The sequence below is a fragment of the Balearica regulorum genome, chromosome 2 (assembly GCF_011004875.1).
Source record: "Balearica regulorum gibbericeps isolate bBalReg1 chromosome 2, bBalReg1.pri, whole genome shotgun sequence".
Taxonomy (NCBI): Eukaryota; Metazoa; Chordata; class Aves; order Gruiformes; family Gruidae; genus Balearica; species Balearica regulorum.
This window is the reverse complement of record NC_046185.1, coordinates 27,846,875-27,859,570: the sequence shown is the minus strand read 5'-3', so window position 1 is coordinate 27,859,570 and position 12,696 is coordinate 27,846,875. Positions and strand designations below refer to the sequence as shown.

The following is a 12,696-nucleotide window of genomic DNA, read 5'->3' as shown; positions in this document are numbered from 1 at the left end:
TAAAGTCAACTTCTTCATAGTTGGGCTTCACTGTATATTACATGGCCAATCCAAACGCCATCTGAAAATCCATCTGAGGATTTTGACTGACCTCTGATATATGTCCAAAACAGTTTCCTCATTCCTAAATTTTTGTGTAATCTCCAGACGAATTACATGCTGACAAATAGAAATTTATTTTCTATACTGACCAAAAAGATGAGCTGAAATTCTTTCCAGCGGAAGAGGACACTAAGCTGGCTTCCTATTGCATGAAAGTAGAACTTTCTTTTATTTTGATAATTCTACAGCAAGCCTAGAGCTTTTTGAGACAGATGTATTTTATGAAGAAAGAGAGAATCAAAATGCTGCAAATCAGTGTAGTGTATTGATTAGTGTCCTTAGCTAGAGAGGAGAGCCAGGGTCAGATCCCTGCTGCTATTGAATTGCGCACTTGAGTCTCAGTCTCCCATGTGGGAGCAAGAGGGCAGAGGAAAGAGGAGGAAAAGGAAAGGGAAATAAATAGATAGGTCTAGATAGGAGAAATTTCATTGAACTAGTATTTTCCTTCAACAAACATTTGCTTTTGCATTTCCCTGGTTTTTCTCTGTCCCCCTCAGATTTAGGAGGTCACTGATCTTCCTTGCAGAGGTGAAGACACTGGCATGGAGGAAGTAGGGGAAGCGTGGGGCACAACAGGGAGAAGCCACAGCGAATGGGATCAGGGCAAAGACAGGATTGTACTGATGTGTTTGTCAGTAGACTTACCAAAACCAATTATCTTTGCTTGAAAGATGAGAAGGAGGAAGAGTAACAGAGTTATCAGGCAAACTGAGAACTCTGAGACAACAGCTGATGCAGTTAAGATCATAGGGTTTATGTGTCTTTATCAAATACGTAAATTTTCTACACTTAATCTGAAGAGCTAGGCTTTTTAATAACTTCCTCTTCTGCATAAAGTAAACAAGCAAAACCATAAATGAAACTTAGGCACTTTCCATTTCTTCATTGTTTCAGACGACGGAAAACTGTCCTTTGATGAATTCAAAGCTTACTTTGCTGATGGAGTTCTGAGTGGAGAAGAACTGCATGAACTTTTTCACACGATCGATACACACAATACTGAGTAAGTGTCCCTTTCTTACAATTAGACTGTTACTGTCTGTACCTGTGAAGAGAAAAAAAAAAAATCAGGTAGATTTTAGAAAACAAGTCTTAACTGCTTCAAGGAAGCTAAGCTGTGTCAAATGGCTCTAAACTGTACAAGTGAAGTGTTTCTAAACCTTGTAGAAATACTCGCATGTTCCAATAAATATGATTCGGGTACTGAGAACACAGGGTGGAAACTGGATGCCTTCTGTCTTCCCCACCCATGATAGTAAGGAAAAGGGTCTGTGGCTTCCTTGAGGCTTAAATATGAGTTCTGCAATTCTTGACTCCTCTGATTCACTATCTGAGATGAATACTTGGAGCAGATGTTGAGCAGGGAAAAAATGAATGAAGCAATCATAGTAAAGAGCAGAAAAAGCCATCTGGTCTGGTGCTGGCATGGTAATTGTGTTAGTGTTGTCACTTACACTGTTTGGACATCTCCATTACAGTTTGGCTTAACAAGGCCACAGGTTGAGGGTTTGAAGAATCTTACTTATTGCTTTCAACAGAGCCAAACTTGTGCCATTGCATGCTCTCTTAAGCTAACTTTTCCTTATCACCTTATCAGTGACTAAGGTAGATTGAAAACTGGGTGAATGGCCAGGCCCAGAGGGTAGTGATCAGTGGCACAAAGTCCAGGTGGAAGCCAGTAACTAGTGTTGTACCCCAGGGGTCAATACTGGGTCCATTCCTGCTTAACATCTTCATTAATGATCTGGATGATGTGGCACAGGTACCCTCAACAAGTTTACTGATGACACAAAACTGGGAGGAGTGTCTGATATGCCAGAAGGTCATGCTGCCATCTAGAGTGACCTGGGCAAATGAGCTGACAGGAACTTCATGAATTTCAACAAGTGCAAAGTCCTGCATCTGGGGAAGAACAACCCCATGTACCGATATATCCTGAGGGCCATCCAGCTGGAAAGCAGTTTGGCAGAGAAAGACCTGGGGGTCCTGGCTGACACCAAGTAGAACACAAGCCAGCAAAGCGCCCTTGCCACAAAGAAGGCAAATGGCATTCTGGGCTGCATTACACAAAGTATTGCTAGCAGGCCAAGGTAAGTGATCCTTCACTGGTACTTAGCACTGGTGAGGCCACACCTGGAGTAGTGTCCAGTTCTGGGGTCCTCAGTACAAAAGAGACACAGACATACTGGACAGAGTCCAACAATGGGCCACAAAGATGATTATGGGACTGCGGCATCTCTCCTATGAGAAAAGGTTGAGAGAACCAGGACTGTTCAGCCTGGAGAAGAGAAGGCTCAGGGGAGCTCAGCCTCATCAATGTATATAAATACCTCAAGGGAGGGTGCAAAGAGGACAGAGCCAGGCTTTTTTCGGTGTTGCCCAGTGACAGGACCAGAGACAATGGGCACAAAGTGAAACACAGGAGGTTTCCTCTGACCATCAGGAATCACTTTTTTACTGTGACAGTGACCAAGCACTAGCCCAGAGAGATCGTGGAGTCTCCATCCTTGGAAATATTGAAAAGCCATCTGGACATGATCCTATGCAACTGGCTGTAGCTGGCCCTGCTTGAGCAGGGTGGGGTTGGACCAGATGACCTCCAGAGGTCCCTTCCAACCTCAGCCGTGCTGTGATTCTATAGCTGAAGAAGAGAATGAATTTCCTTTTTATTTGCTTTCTGGCCATCAGCAGTTATTCACAGCAGGTGTCCCATTTACTGTTAATTAGGAGGGTGTTACTAAACTAGTGGGTTTTAAATTGGACTATTCCTGGGGCAGAGAAGGTCCTGAGGAGAGAGGTCATTTATTGCTTTTGCTAAGATGTTATGAAGACATCATGTAGCAATCATGGCGTGGGTTGTGATTCTGTTTACAAGGAGCGAGTACACAGTAAATCAGTATTGCTTTTTCTCAGCTGCATACAGCGGAGCAACAAGTATTAAGATGCTATCACAGTCCTGCTCCCAGGTAGGAGCAGTGTTAACAGGATCTTATCTCATCCAACGCCAAACTCCGTTGTGTCTCTGGGTTTTTTTTGTCTCCCACAGGGGAAAAAACCCAATACGCTGTTATTTTGTATATACTTCTTCCTGACAGTGACTCTTCTATGGCTTCTTCTCCTTTGGATGTCTGTGTCAGCATCACACCCCTCCTTGTTCCCCTCTTCCTCAGCTTCTGCCATTCCTCCTCCACAAACGCCCAGTTCTCGTGACAGTTGTGTATCCTCAGCCCCAAATGCTGACCTGAGCCCAGGCCCATCATCCTGGAGGCCTGTCAATGACCAGGTGTGATGCTGGCCATTGACATGACAACTACCCTTGCAGCAGAAGACCTGGAAGCCCAGCTGAGGGCTTTCTCAGGAACCATCTTAAAGCTCATTCTTCTGGAATCTCGTCCATTTTTTCTACCATTATCAGCTAGTTTAATGAATATATTCTCTCTCCTTGCAAATTTTGCCTCCCTCCTACCTAGGTGGAATTATTAAACCACTTCGCTATTTCCAGAAAGTGTGAAGAAAGAAATCAATTGAAGTCTGAAATCTGATCGATACTGTACAAGTGTACGCTAGGGAGCACGTATGTCAGTTTATGATCATTTATGAACATCTTCCAGGATGATAAACATCAAAATTTTAAAAAAGTTTCTAGATTATCATTAGCCACTACACAAATATTTTTGTAAAAAATTCATTAATTAGATGAATTCAGGTATTAACTATTCAAACTGTTGCTTATTTCAAGCCATTTAAATATGCAGTCTATATGCAGAACCACATTTCTTTCCTGTCTTAAGAGCTTGGCTGCTTGTTTATAAAGATGTATGAAGTACTTTTCATGAGCAGTATTATTGATTATTTTGAACCATTAAATGCCTACAGGTAGGAATCCTCTCTTAGATCTGTGCTCTGCAGTCCTGGGGGTTGGAACTAGATGATTTTTAAGGTCTCTTCCAACCCCCAAAAAAAACAAAAACAAAAACAAAACCCCATTCACATAGGCACCTAATCCATATAAACATAGGAATATATCCCCTAGGAGTAAATGTCTAAATGGCTCTATAGATTGTTTTTTAGCTCTGATCTCACTTATGTTTCTGTAAATCAGGCATAACCTCCCCAAAATCATTAGATGAAAGCCAGCACAAAGTGGAAATATGAAATTAGACTCCTAATCCCAAATCCATCCTAAAGCATCCAATAAACCATGCTGTATTGAAGACTCTTGGTACTAGGATGCAACAAAGACAGAGGAAGAAGTTTCCCTGATATATCATTTTCCTTATAGAGACAACACAGGAGAAGCAGTATTCTAAATAGGTTATCTCTTATCATAAAAAAAGAAGAGAAAGCTGTAATTATTTCTGTAATTTCCCCTATTTCCCTAATTTGTCAAAAGTACTTACGTACTAGAAATTCAAAGCAGAAGGTTGCAGAAATACTGCTAAAATAAATAGGCACTATGTACAGGACAAGTAAGCATAACATTTCAATTTCCTCAGGTTTCTTAAAATCAGTGATAAAGGGTGAGAAACAAATATGATCTTGAACAAATACAATGCATGCAGTCTACCTAACCCTAGCAAAATGAATCACGTGCTTCTGGGAACACCATGGGAATTTGCTTTGCAGGTTAAGAGCCTTCATGCAAATTTTTAACCCAGAGGCAAAGACTCATTTCAGAGACAAAGACTCGTTCATACAGCTTTGGACTTCCTCATGTTACTACATGTATGCATGAGATGATTGGTTTTATTTTACTATGATTCCATTTGTCTGCATTTGTCAGGGAGCATCCTGATAAGGGCAAATATCCTCAATGACTATGTAAGATTTCTAAGAAAAAAGATAGATGTTCTACATCTATTTTTCCTTTCTTTTTATTTGTAAAGATATATTTTTTAATTTGTAATATTTTTATTTGTTATTAGTATTATTATTATTTGTATAGCTTTCTCTCTTTACCAGAGAATATATAGATCTGAAGAATATGCATAAAAGTGAAAATAACATTATGTTTTCGTCCTGGGAGATAAGCATACCTGAAGAATAGATGTGACTTTTTTGAATGCTGCAGATGCTAGCTGAGAACAGGTAATGAATCTGGCACAGCAGCCATCAGAGAGAGAGATAATTCTCACTGTCCGAGAAAAGCCTGGCAAAAAGCCTGGCACAAAAGTCACAGAGAATATGTACTGTGAAGGATCATATTTTCATGTAGTTCAGGGAATTGAACAGGTGGAAGACTACTAAATTACCTTTTCCAACCAGAAAGGGTGCTTTCTTTAGGCTGGTTAACATTGTTATAGAGTACAACCAGCTACAGATAATAAGAAAACATGCCTAAAGCTTAAATTTAAAACAGCAACAAGAAGCTTTTAGAGTATGTTTTTTCATGACGTCTTTGATAAAAGGCTTAGTGCCCGACTTTGCAGCTGAAAAGCATTCTACACCACTTGATCTTTCTCTTTAGCAGAGGCAAATACATTTTAAAGACTTTCCATTAGCACCTTTGAAAGCTTTTGAAAACCTTGTCATCAGGCAGGCAGCAAGATGTAGCATGCCAAATATCAGATGGATATAGGAAGGAGAAACAGTTTGGGCAGTGTAACATAAATTCCTTGTTAGTATAGCTTTCCAGCAAAAATCACATGAAGCAGATATAATAAAGAGGGAAAAACTTTACTCACTGGCATTTGCTGAAAAGGGCAGATTATGTAAAATGTCTCAAATTAACCAGCTGGCTAAGAAAAGCAGCAAAATGTTCATTGAACCTTGGGAAGTTTTGCAATGCAAGCATTAGGAGAATCATGTACATATCAAACAATTCCCAAACCACCTATTTTGTGATGCTTTCACTTGCAAATGACCCAAGGGAATGAAAAGAAAATCATGGTTTGTGCCTATCATTCCCAAGTGGTTTATGGCTGGTTTTTAGGGTTTGGGGCTGGGGGGGGGGTGAGAAATTCTACTCAGTTGTGTATCTAGTGGGAAAAGATTTGCACAGATTATTTTGTCTCTCTTACTCAGTTAAAATACAGACTCTGTCAAACTCTGGGCAAATCATTTATCCTTTCTCTGCTTCATTTCACTATTTACAAAATGCGGACTGTAGTTCCCTATCCCAGAAATATTTCGTAAGCATTGAGATTATGCAGTGTTTTACACTACACGTAAATACCTAGGACAGATGGCTGGGGAAGAATGTCATGATCTGCTAGATCGTTTCTCAGAGTATGTCAAGATTTCATACCCACCTTGTCACAAAAGCAGACTTTGGGTTGTTTCCACCTGCGTTAAATCTTTTAGTTCTGCCAGCATTCGCAGCCTCACTGTCTGTGTGCATGAGTCTTTGTACTTCAAAGCCTGAAGATAAAAAAGGAGAGATGTCCTTGGGGTGATTTCCATGGGCCACAAGCTCAGGGAATATGAATTCCCTTCTCAGCTCTGCTGCAGGAATCTTTCAAAAAAATATTGAAATCATAAAAGACTTTCATTGGCTTAACACTTTTAAGGGAACTAAATTAACCAGGTATTAAGACCCCCTGTTACATGGGTCCTGATGTCAGTCTTGTTGAAGAGACATTTAGAAGATTATTAACTTTTAAAAAGACCAAGCCAAGCTAATGTAAAATACCTGTAACAGAACAGATAGGCTATGGAAGACAGCTAAAATGAGCAATTACCATTCTCAACGTGATAGCAGGGCAAATAATAGGGGGTTTAACTTCCCAGTAATTAAGGTTGTGTCTGCCTAACTGGCTATGATCTCTGCCCCTTGCGGGTTGGTGCAGACAGGTGTTAGCTGTTTTGCAAAGTAAAAGAAGAGTCAACCCTAATCACCAGGAAAAAAGATGAGTAGGAATTAGTTACCAACGCATAAAGTTCCCAAAAGATAGGTGGAATGGGAGTTCGTTATGCCAGGATGAATTTATATTTATAATTTTTATAGACCCTAAAGTACAGGTTATTCATCCAGGGCAGATCGTTGCTTTTACTGAAAATTTGCATTAGCTAAGCATCTTTCCTCAGTACATCATTTGGACATATATTTTGCAATTTATGAATGTACAGGTTATTTTTTCTATTTCATAAAATCTGCATTACCTTTTGATAACATTTTAAACATTAAATAAATACCAGTAAAGACACACTGTACAAACTGATTGCTTGATTGTTTTAGCTTCCATTCTTTTTTTCTTTTGATACAGCCTGAAACAAATGTATAAATTAATATACATCAGGTACAAAATAGATGCATGCAAAAAGAAGTAATTTTTTTCCCCATATTTTAGTACTGCTACAATATTTTACCTTTCTTGAAGTTCTTTTAAAACAAGAATTATATTTGTAAGAGCTGGCAATCCCAAAGATAAATTGTGAACAAATTTGTGGAGGGGTCCTCTGTCCACTGAACCATAAGCCAATATAATAATGAGTTTAAAAGCCAACTACTAGATACACAGTTATACAGAAATTCCCCCCACGGGCAAAGTAGCTGATACCTGTTCACAAGGGCTTAACATAGGTGGTGGGGGGGTTGGGGTTTTTTTTTGTTTGTTTGTTTGTTTTTAAAAAGCCTTCCAAGACCACAAAGAAATAAGAGGACACTGGACCAATGCAGTGACCCAGTGAATGTCAGTATCCTGTTTGTTAATCAAGGCAGGGAGATAATACCAAGAATTGTCATACATTGCATTAATTTTGATGTTCTTAAGTAAAATAAACAACCTCTGATTATTCAGAGATACTGTGCTTCAAAAGAGACAGTAGACTGCTTTGATTAGGCCATACAACTAGCATTCCTGATGTGTAATTAGCACAAGGTGACTGCTTTAGGGGGGTAGCAGTTAACTGTTCTTCCTTAAATGCAGTTTCCAGTATTGTCATAATTTTACACTGAAGCTGAAAGCCAATTAAGCATTTGACTTCCACTGCAAGTCACTTCTATTTGTGCTTTCCAGGGGCTCCTGAAACCTTTGGGCAATCCCTATTCAATGACTTACCATTAAATAGTATAAAGAGACTGTTATGGAGGGTCCCCACTCAGACACCCTCTCTCTGCCAGGGTAAGAAAAGGCTTTGCATCAATGCAGCAGTGATTAGTTCTGGGCTCTTACAGCCAGGTCTCCAGGTTTTCATTTCCTAGCATGCAGCACATAGCACTTGCATCTAGTGCAAAGCAATGTCTTGTATTTAAAGGCCCTTGGGGAAAAAAAAAAAAAAAAGAATTAAGCTTCAACCTTGAGTTGGACAATGACCCTTCTTCCCCTTATTCATAATGGCTTACGTGTTTTGCAGATAGCCCAGAAATAAACACGCTATAAGCATTCTGGCAACATCTTAAGCTTTGTTGAAGGTATCAGGAGGGCAAGGTAGATCCCCACATCCTGTTGGGTAGGAGTCGAGCCACCCCAGTACAAGTTAGACCAACATGAGAGCATGGCTGTGAGCAGGGAAGGAGGAAGAGGAAGAGCTTATCTTTGCCTCCTGATTTGACACATATTTGACATAACATCTGTCATACATACATAATCCAACAGTTGGGAGCTTGTCAGTCCTTGTCCAGAGCCCTCAAAAAAACTCCATGCACTCTATGTGAAAACTGAGTTGACCTTTTTGGAGGAGTTTTGTGAGGGTGGAGGAAGCCCACTGTGGTTTCTCACTCCTCTCTCCCCTCCCCAATCGTCTCCAAGCTATGCAGTGCTCAGCGAGGCCCTGCAGGGCTGGTGGGAGCAATGCGAAGGGTGTTGGAGGCAAATGCAGGTGCTGCAAAGGCACCAGAAGTCTTTCCCACGGCCAACAAGGAGGGTGACAACACACAGCTCATGGAGGACATGGTCTGCAGGTCATAGCTGCAGTAATTTTGAAGCTGAAGACCCACATGCTCTGCTGTCTTGGAGCATCCTAGTTACTAACTCCTTGATCAAGTGAACATGAAACGCTTGTTTTGGTTGGGTAGCAATTTGCACTATCATGGCACAAGTGTAAATCACAACACACAGCTCAAGGCAAAGGCTATCAGTGACTGATGCTCAAAGCCATCTGAAGACAGAAGTGAGCTGGTGATGTTAACTACAAGAAACACTTCCTGTTTTCAAAAATTGCAGGCTTTTACAAAACAATATCTCGGAAGTTTAAGGCTGAGGAGAGAAGAGTGGATTTGTTTTGCAACCTTAAGCATTGTGTTTCTGAACATATTCTCCTGAGCACTATTTTTAGGAGCAGATTGTAGCACAAGAATATTTTACAGATTAAATAGGAAGAAGAATTATTGAATGTGACTGGCTTTTGCTGACTTTCAACTTGAAAAACATTGAAGAATTTTTTTGTGTTATTTTCATTGCTATTTTATTTCTTGGTCCTTATGAATCACTAAATTACGATGCATACGCCAAAGCCAAATCTTAAGATCTTCTTCCTCCCATATTTGCATCTAATCAGGAACAAAAGTGGTATTTTTACTGTAAACTTGGTATTTTAAGTACTTTAACAATGTGAGCATCATTCCTACTACCTAGTTTGTATCTAACATTTCTCTGAGCTCTCATCTGGTTGCTAAATCCAATGTGTGCATATGTTCAGTGCAGCTGCCTGGGAGTTGTAATACTGCTGAAGAAACTATTTAAACTCCCAATTAGCATTCTCTAAACAATTAATGAATTGCATGTACCTGGACTTCACATCTGTCTACTGAATGCTAAACAGCTTGCATGCAAGACAGTATTGCAGCACAGTTTTGCTTCAGAGGAGGTAGATTGTTGGAAATATAGCTGTCTTGTTTACATGTGTTATTGCCTGAATAATTGTACTGAAAGTAGAGAAAAGTATCAGCAGCACAGGTCTTTTTATACATGGAAACAAGTATGCAGGAAAAGTTTGAAATTTGTGGCTTATGGGATGAGCGCTTTTACAGCTAATTTATTTGGTAAATCTGCGCCTGGTTAATTTTAATGTCAAGTCTGATGAGCCCATGTTTCAGCAGAGCAAGAATCTTTGACATGGTTAATGGTTTAGTGAATAGTTTTTAGCAGTCGTTGCAAATGTAAACCTCCCTTTTACTCTTATCCTTCTTTCTTCCCTCCCCCCACTCATAACTTTCATGGAAATTGGTTTTGCATAATGGCATCCTCAGGGAAAAGGTGTCAGAAGATAATGAGAAGATTTGGCAAAGTTACAAACTAAGAGATATGCAGAGGATCTCGAGGGGATTCAGTCTGTAGCACTGCTGGAGAGATACTGCGATAAATGCTTCACTGATTACTGACGCATATGAGTCAGTGGGGAATCAGACTTGTTTTTCTCACTTTTCTCATCGGTAAAATGAAGTCCTCATCCAGGACCTTAGTTACAGGGTAGGAGGGATGCTAGAACTATTGAGGCAGACCTGAGGCACCAGCAACCTCCCAAAGGCAGGTATCCCATTAAGCTTTTGTGTGTGGCACAATCTAAAGAAGATAAACTATGCACAAGCCAGAGACGAGTTTGGTGAGGACCTGACAGTCTTGGACACCTGCAGCTGTGAGCTTGTGTTGGCCATTTGAGAGTCTGTCATGCTGCGTGTATTGCACGTGTAGGGATAGGACTTGGCACTACGGAGACACATCTACCCTTGCATGTGTCAGCAGGGTGTCTAAGGGTGTTCTGGTTTATGAAGTCATCTAAGAAGTAGGTCTCACCCTGCTCACTCAGGCTTCAGCACTGTTGCCCAGGCACAAGGCCTTTACAATACTCCCATCTGAAACACGAGCCCAAGGTGGACAGGGTGGCACAGGAGATGCAGTTGGGACATGGGTGGTGGGAGAAATGCTAGAGCATCTGAAACAACACTTAATGCCTGGGTTATATTCAATTACTCAGGCTCCTGCCAGCTGGTTCACTGAAAAGCCCCCAACTCCACTGGGGCTCCTTTGCTGGGCAGGGGAGGTTGGACACCCAGTACACGTATTGACATCTACATGTAGGACTCTGAGCCCCAAATCCACCTCCCTCCCACCTGCCTAAGTCTTCATTAGCAGAGCCCTCGTTTCTCCCTTGGGTCAAAAGAGAAATGCTGATCTCATCTGTCCTAATAGCAAGCTCCAAAAGCATGCCAATATGATGTCTGAGAGCAAGAGGTTGGTTAGCGTTATCCTTGCGATCGTGGGAACCCACCTGACTGCATTGGCCTCCAGCCCAGTGCTCTGCATTGAAACTAAAATTAAATGTATGTTAGATGGGACCACAGTGCTTCCTTGAAGACTATGATTGTAAAGATAATAATGAGAAATCCTCAGTAGCTTACCTGTAGTTGAAGGATAGTAATTATCTATGCTTTGGATGGTTTTCTTTTGTTTCAGCTGGAAGGTGTATTTTAGTCTCATGCTATTGCTGATTTATCATGGTTCGATAGAAGTACACAGAAAAAATAATTAACTTCTAAGTACAATGAGAAAAAAAAAAGATTTATTAAAAACAGCACAAGACACAGATAAGCTCTTTAATTAGATGAACTGCAGATGAGTGAAAAGTTTTTTCTAAAAAGCAATTATTGAATGCCAAAAATTGCAGGAGGAAAATAATACATTGGGTTTTGACCATTTTTTAAAACTAGATCTTTTAAATTAAATAAGAAAATAAGAATTTCAGGCACATGGTGTAGCACTGACCTCAGAAAGCTGTGCTTGCTGCCATTTAAGAGACATAATTGCAGCTATTTGCTTTAACTCAGACTTTTCAAGACAATAGCTACAGAAATCAGTTTGTAAAGGAACTACAGAGAAAAAGGCAAGATACTGGTCAGAATGAGCTGATTATACAGTTTACTATTTCATGACTGAACAAAACAAGTTCACTGAGAATGATTTACACAATCCTGATACTAACAGATCCTTGGTCGGACAGACAAACTGCAAATAGAGTTGCCTGAAATTTTTCCATATGAATGGCTATTTTTAATGGGAAATTCAGCTTTCTGTGGAAAAAAATGAGAGTCACTCACACTGGGAAAATCAAACGGTAATGGGTAGTTTCAATTGCATTGACCTAAATGGAGCTGACCTAGAATGTTTCAGTTCGGAAGACAACATTGGCTTCCTAGCAGTGAGCTCAATGCTTAATGGTAGGTGTAGTTTGAGGGCCTACTCCCTTCCATGATCTGGGTTTCCCAGAGAACCACAGCAGATTTGGTATCTATCAATATGTGCATTTCCAAGGAGTTTAATAAACCAAAATAAATGTGTAACAATAAATATTTTAATCCCAGTTTAAAAAAAAATAAATAATTTTTCGACAAAACCAGAAGATGAAACATTATTGTCTTCTACAGGGTGAAAACTCTGAACTTTGCTCCTTGTGGCAAAAGAGCCACCATGACGTTGGCTCTCATCTCCTTGTTTAGGTTGGTGTGATTCAGACTGCTAAAAAAACCATAGCTCCGTAGCCCTTGTACAGTTCTTTACAGATTTTAACCTGTACGGCAACTTTTAATAGTATTATTAAGACTTTTAGCAACACAGAGACTGTGATAGCTAGGATGATTAAGGTGGGTAGCCGGTTATGTTGTCATTGCATCCCTGTGAATCATTGCCTAATGCAAAGAACTACACTGGGTTTTTTGGG

The 12,696-nt window shown here is 40.2% G+C and overlaps 1 protein-coding gene across 1 annotated transcript in view; it reads left to right on the top strand.

Annotated features, from left to right (window-relative positions):
- Nucleotides 1–12,696, top strand: part of NECAB1 (N-terminal EF-hand calcium binding protein 1) — a 67,262-nt gene that overhangs the window by 13,745 nt on the left and 40,821 nt on the right. The window contains exon 3 of the mRNA XM_075743750.1: nucleotides 997–1,105. Within this exon, the coding sequence (XP_075599865.1) occupies nucleotides 997–1,105 (109 nt within the window). The remainder of the gene's footprint in view (nucleotides 1–996; nucleotides 1,106–12,696) is intronic.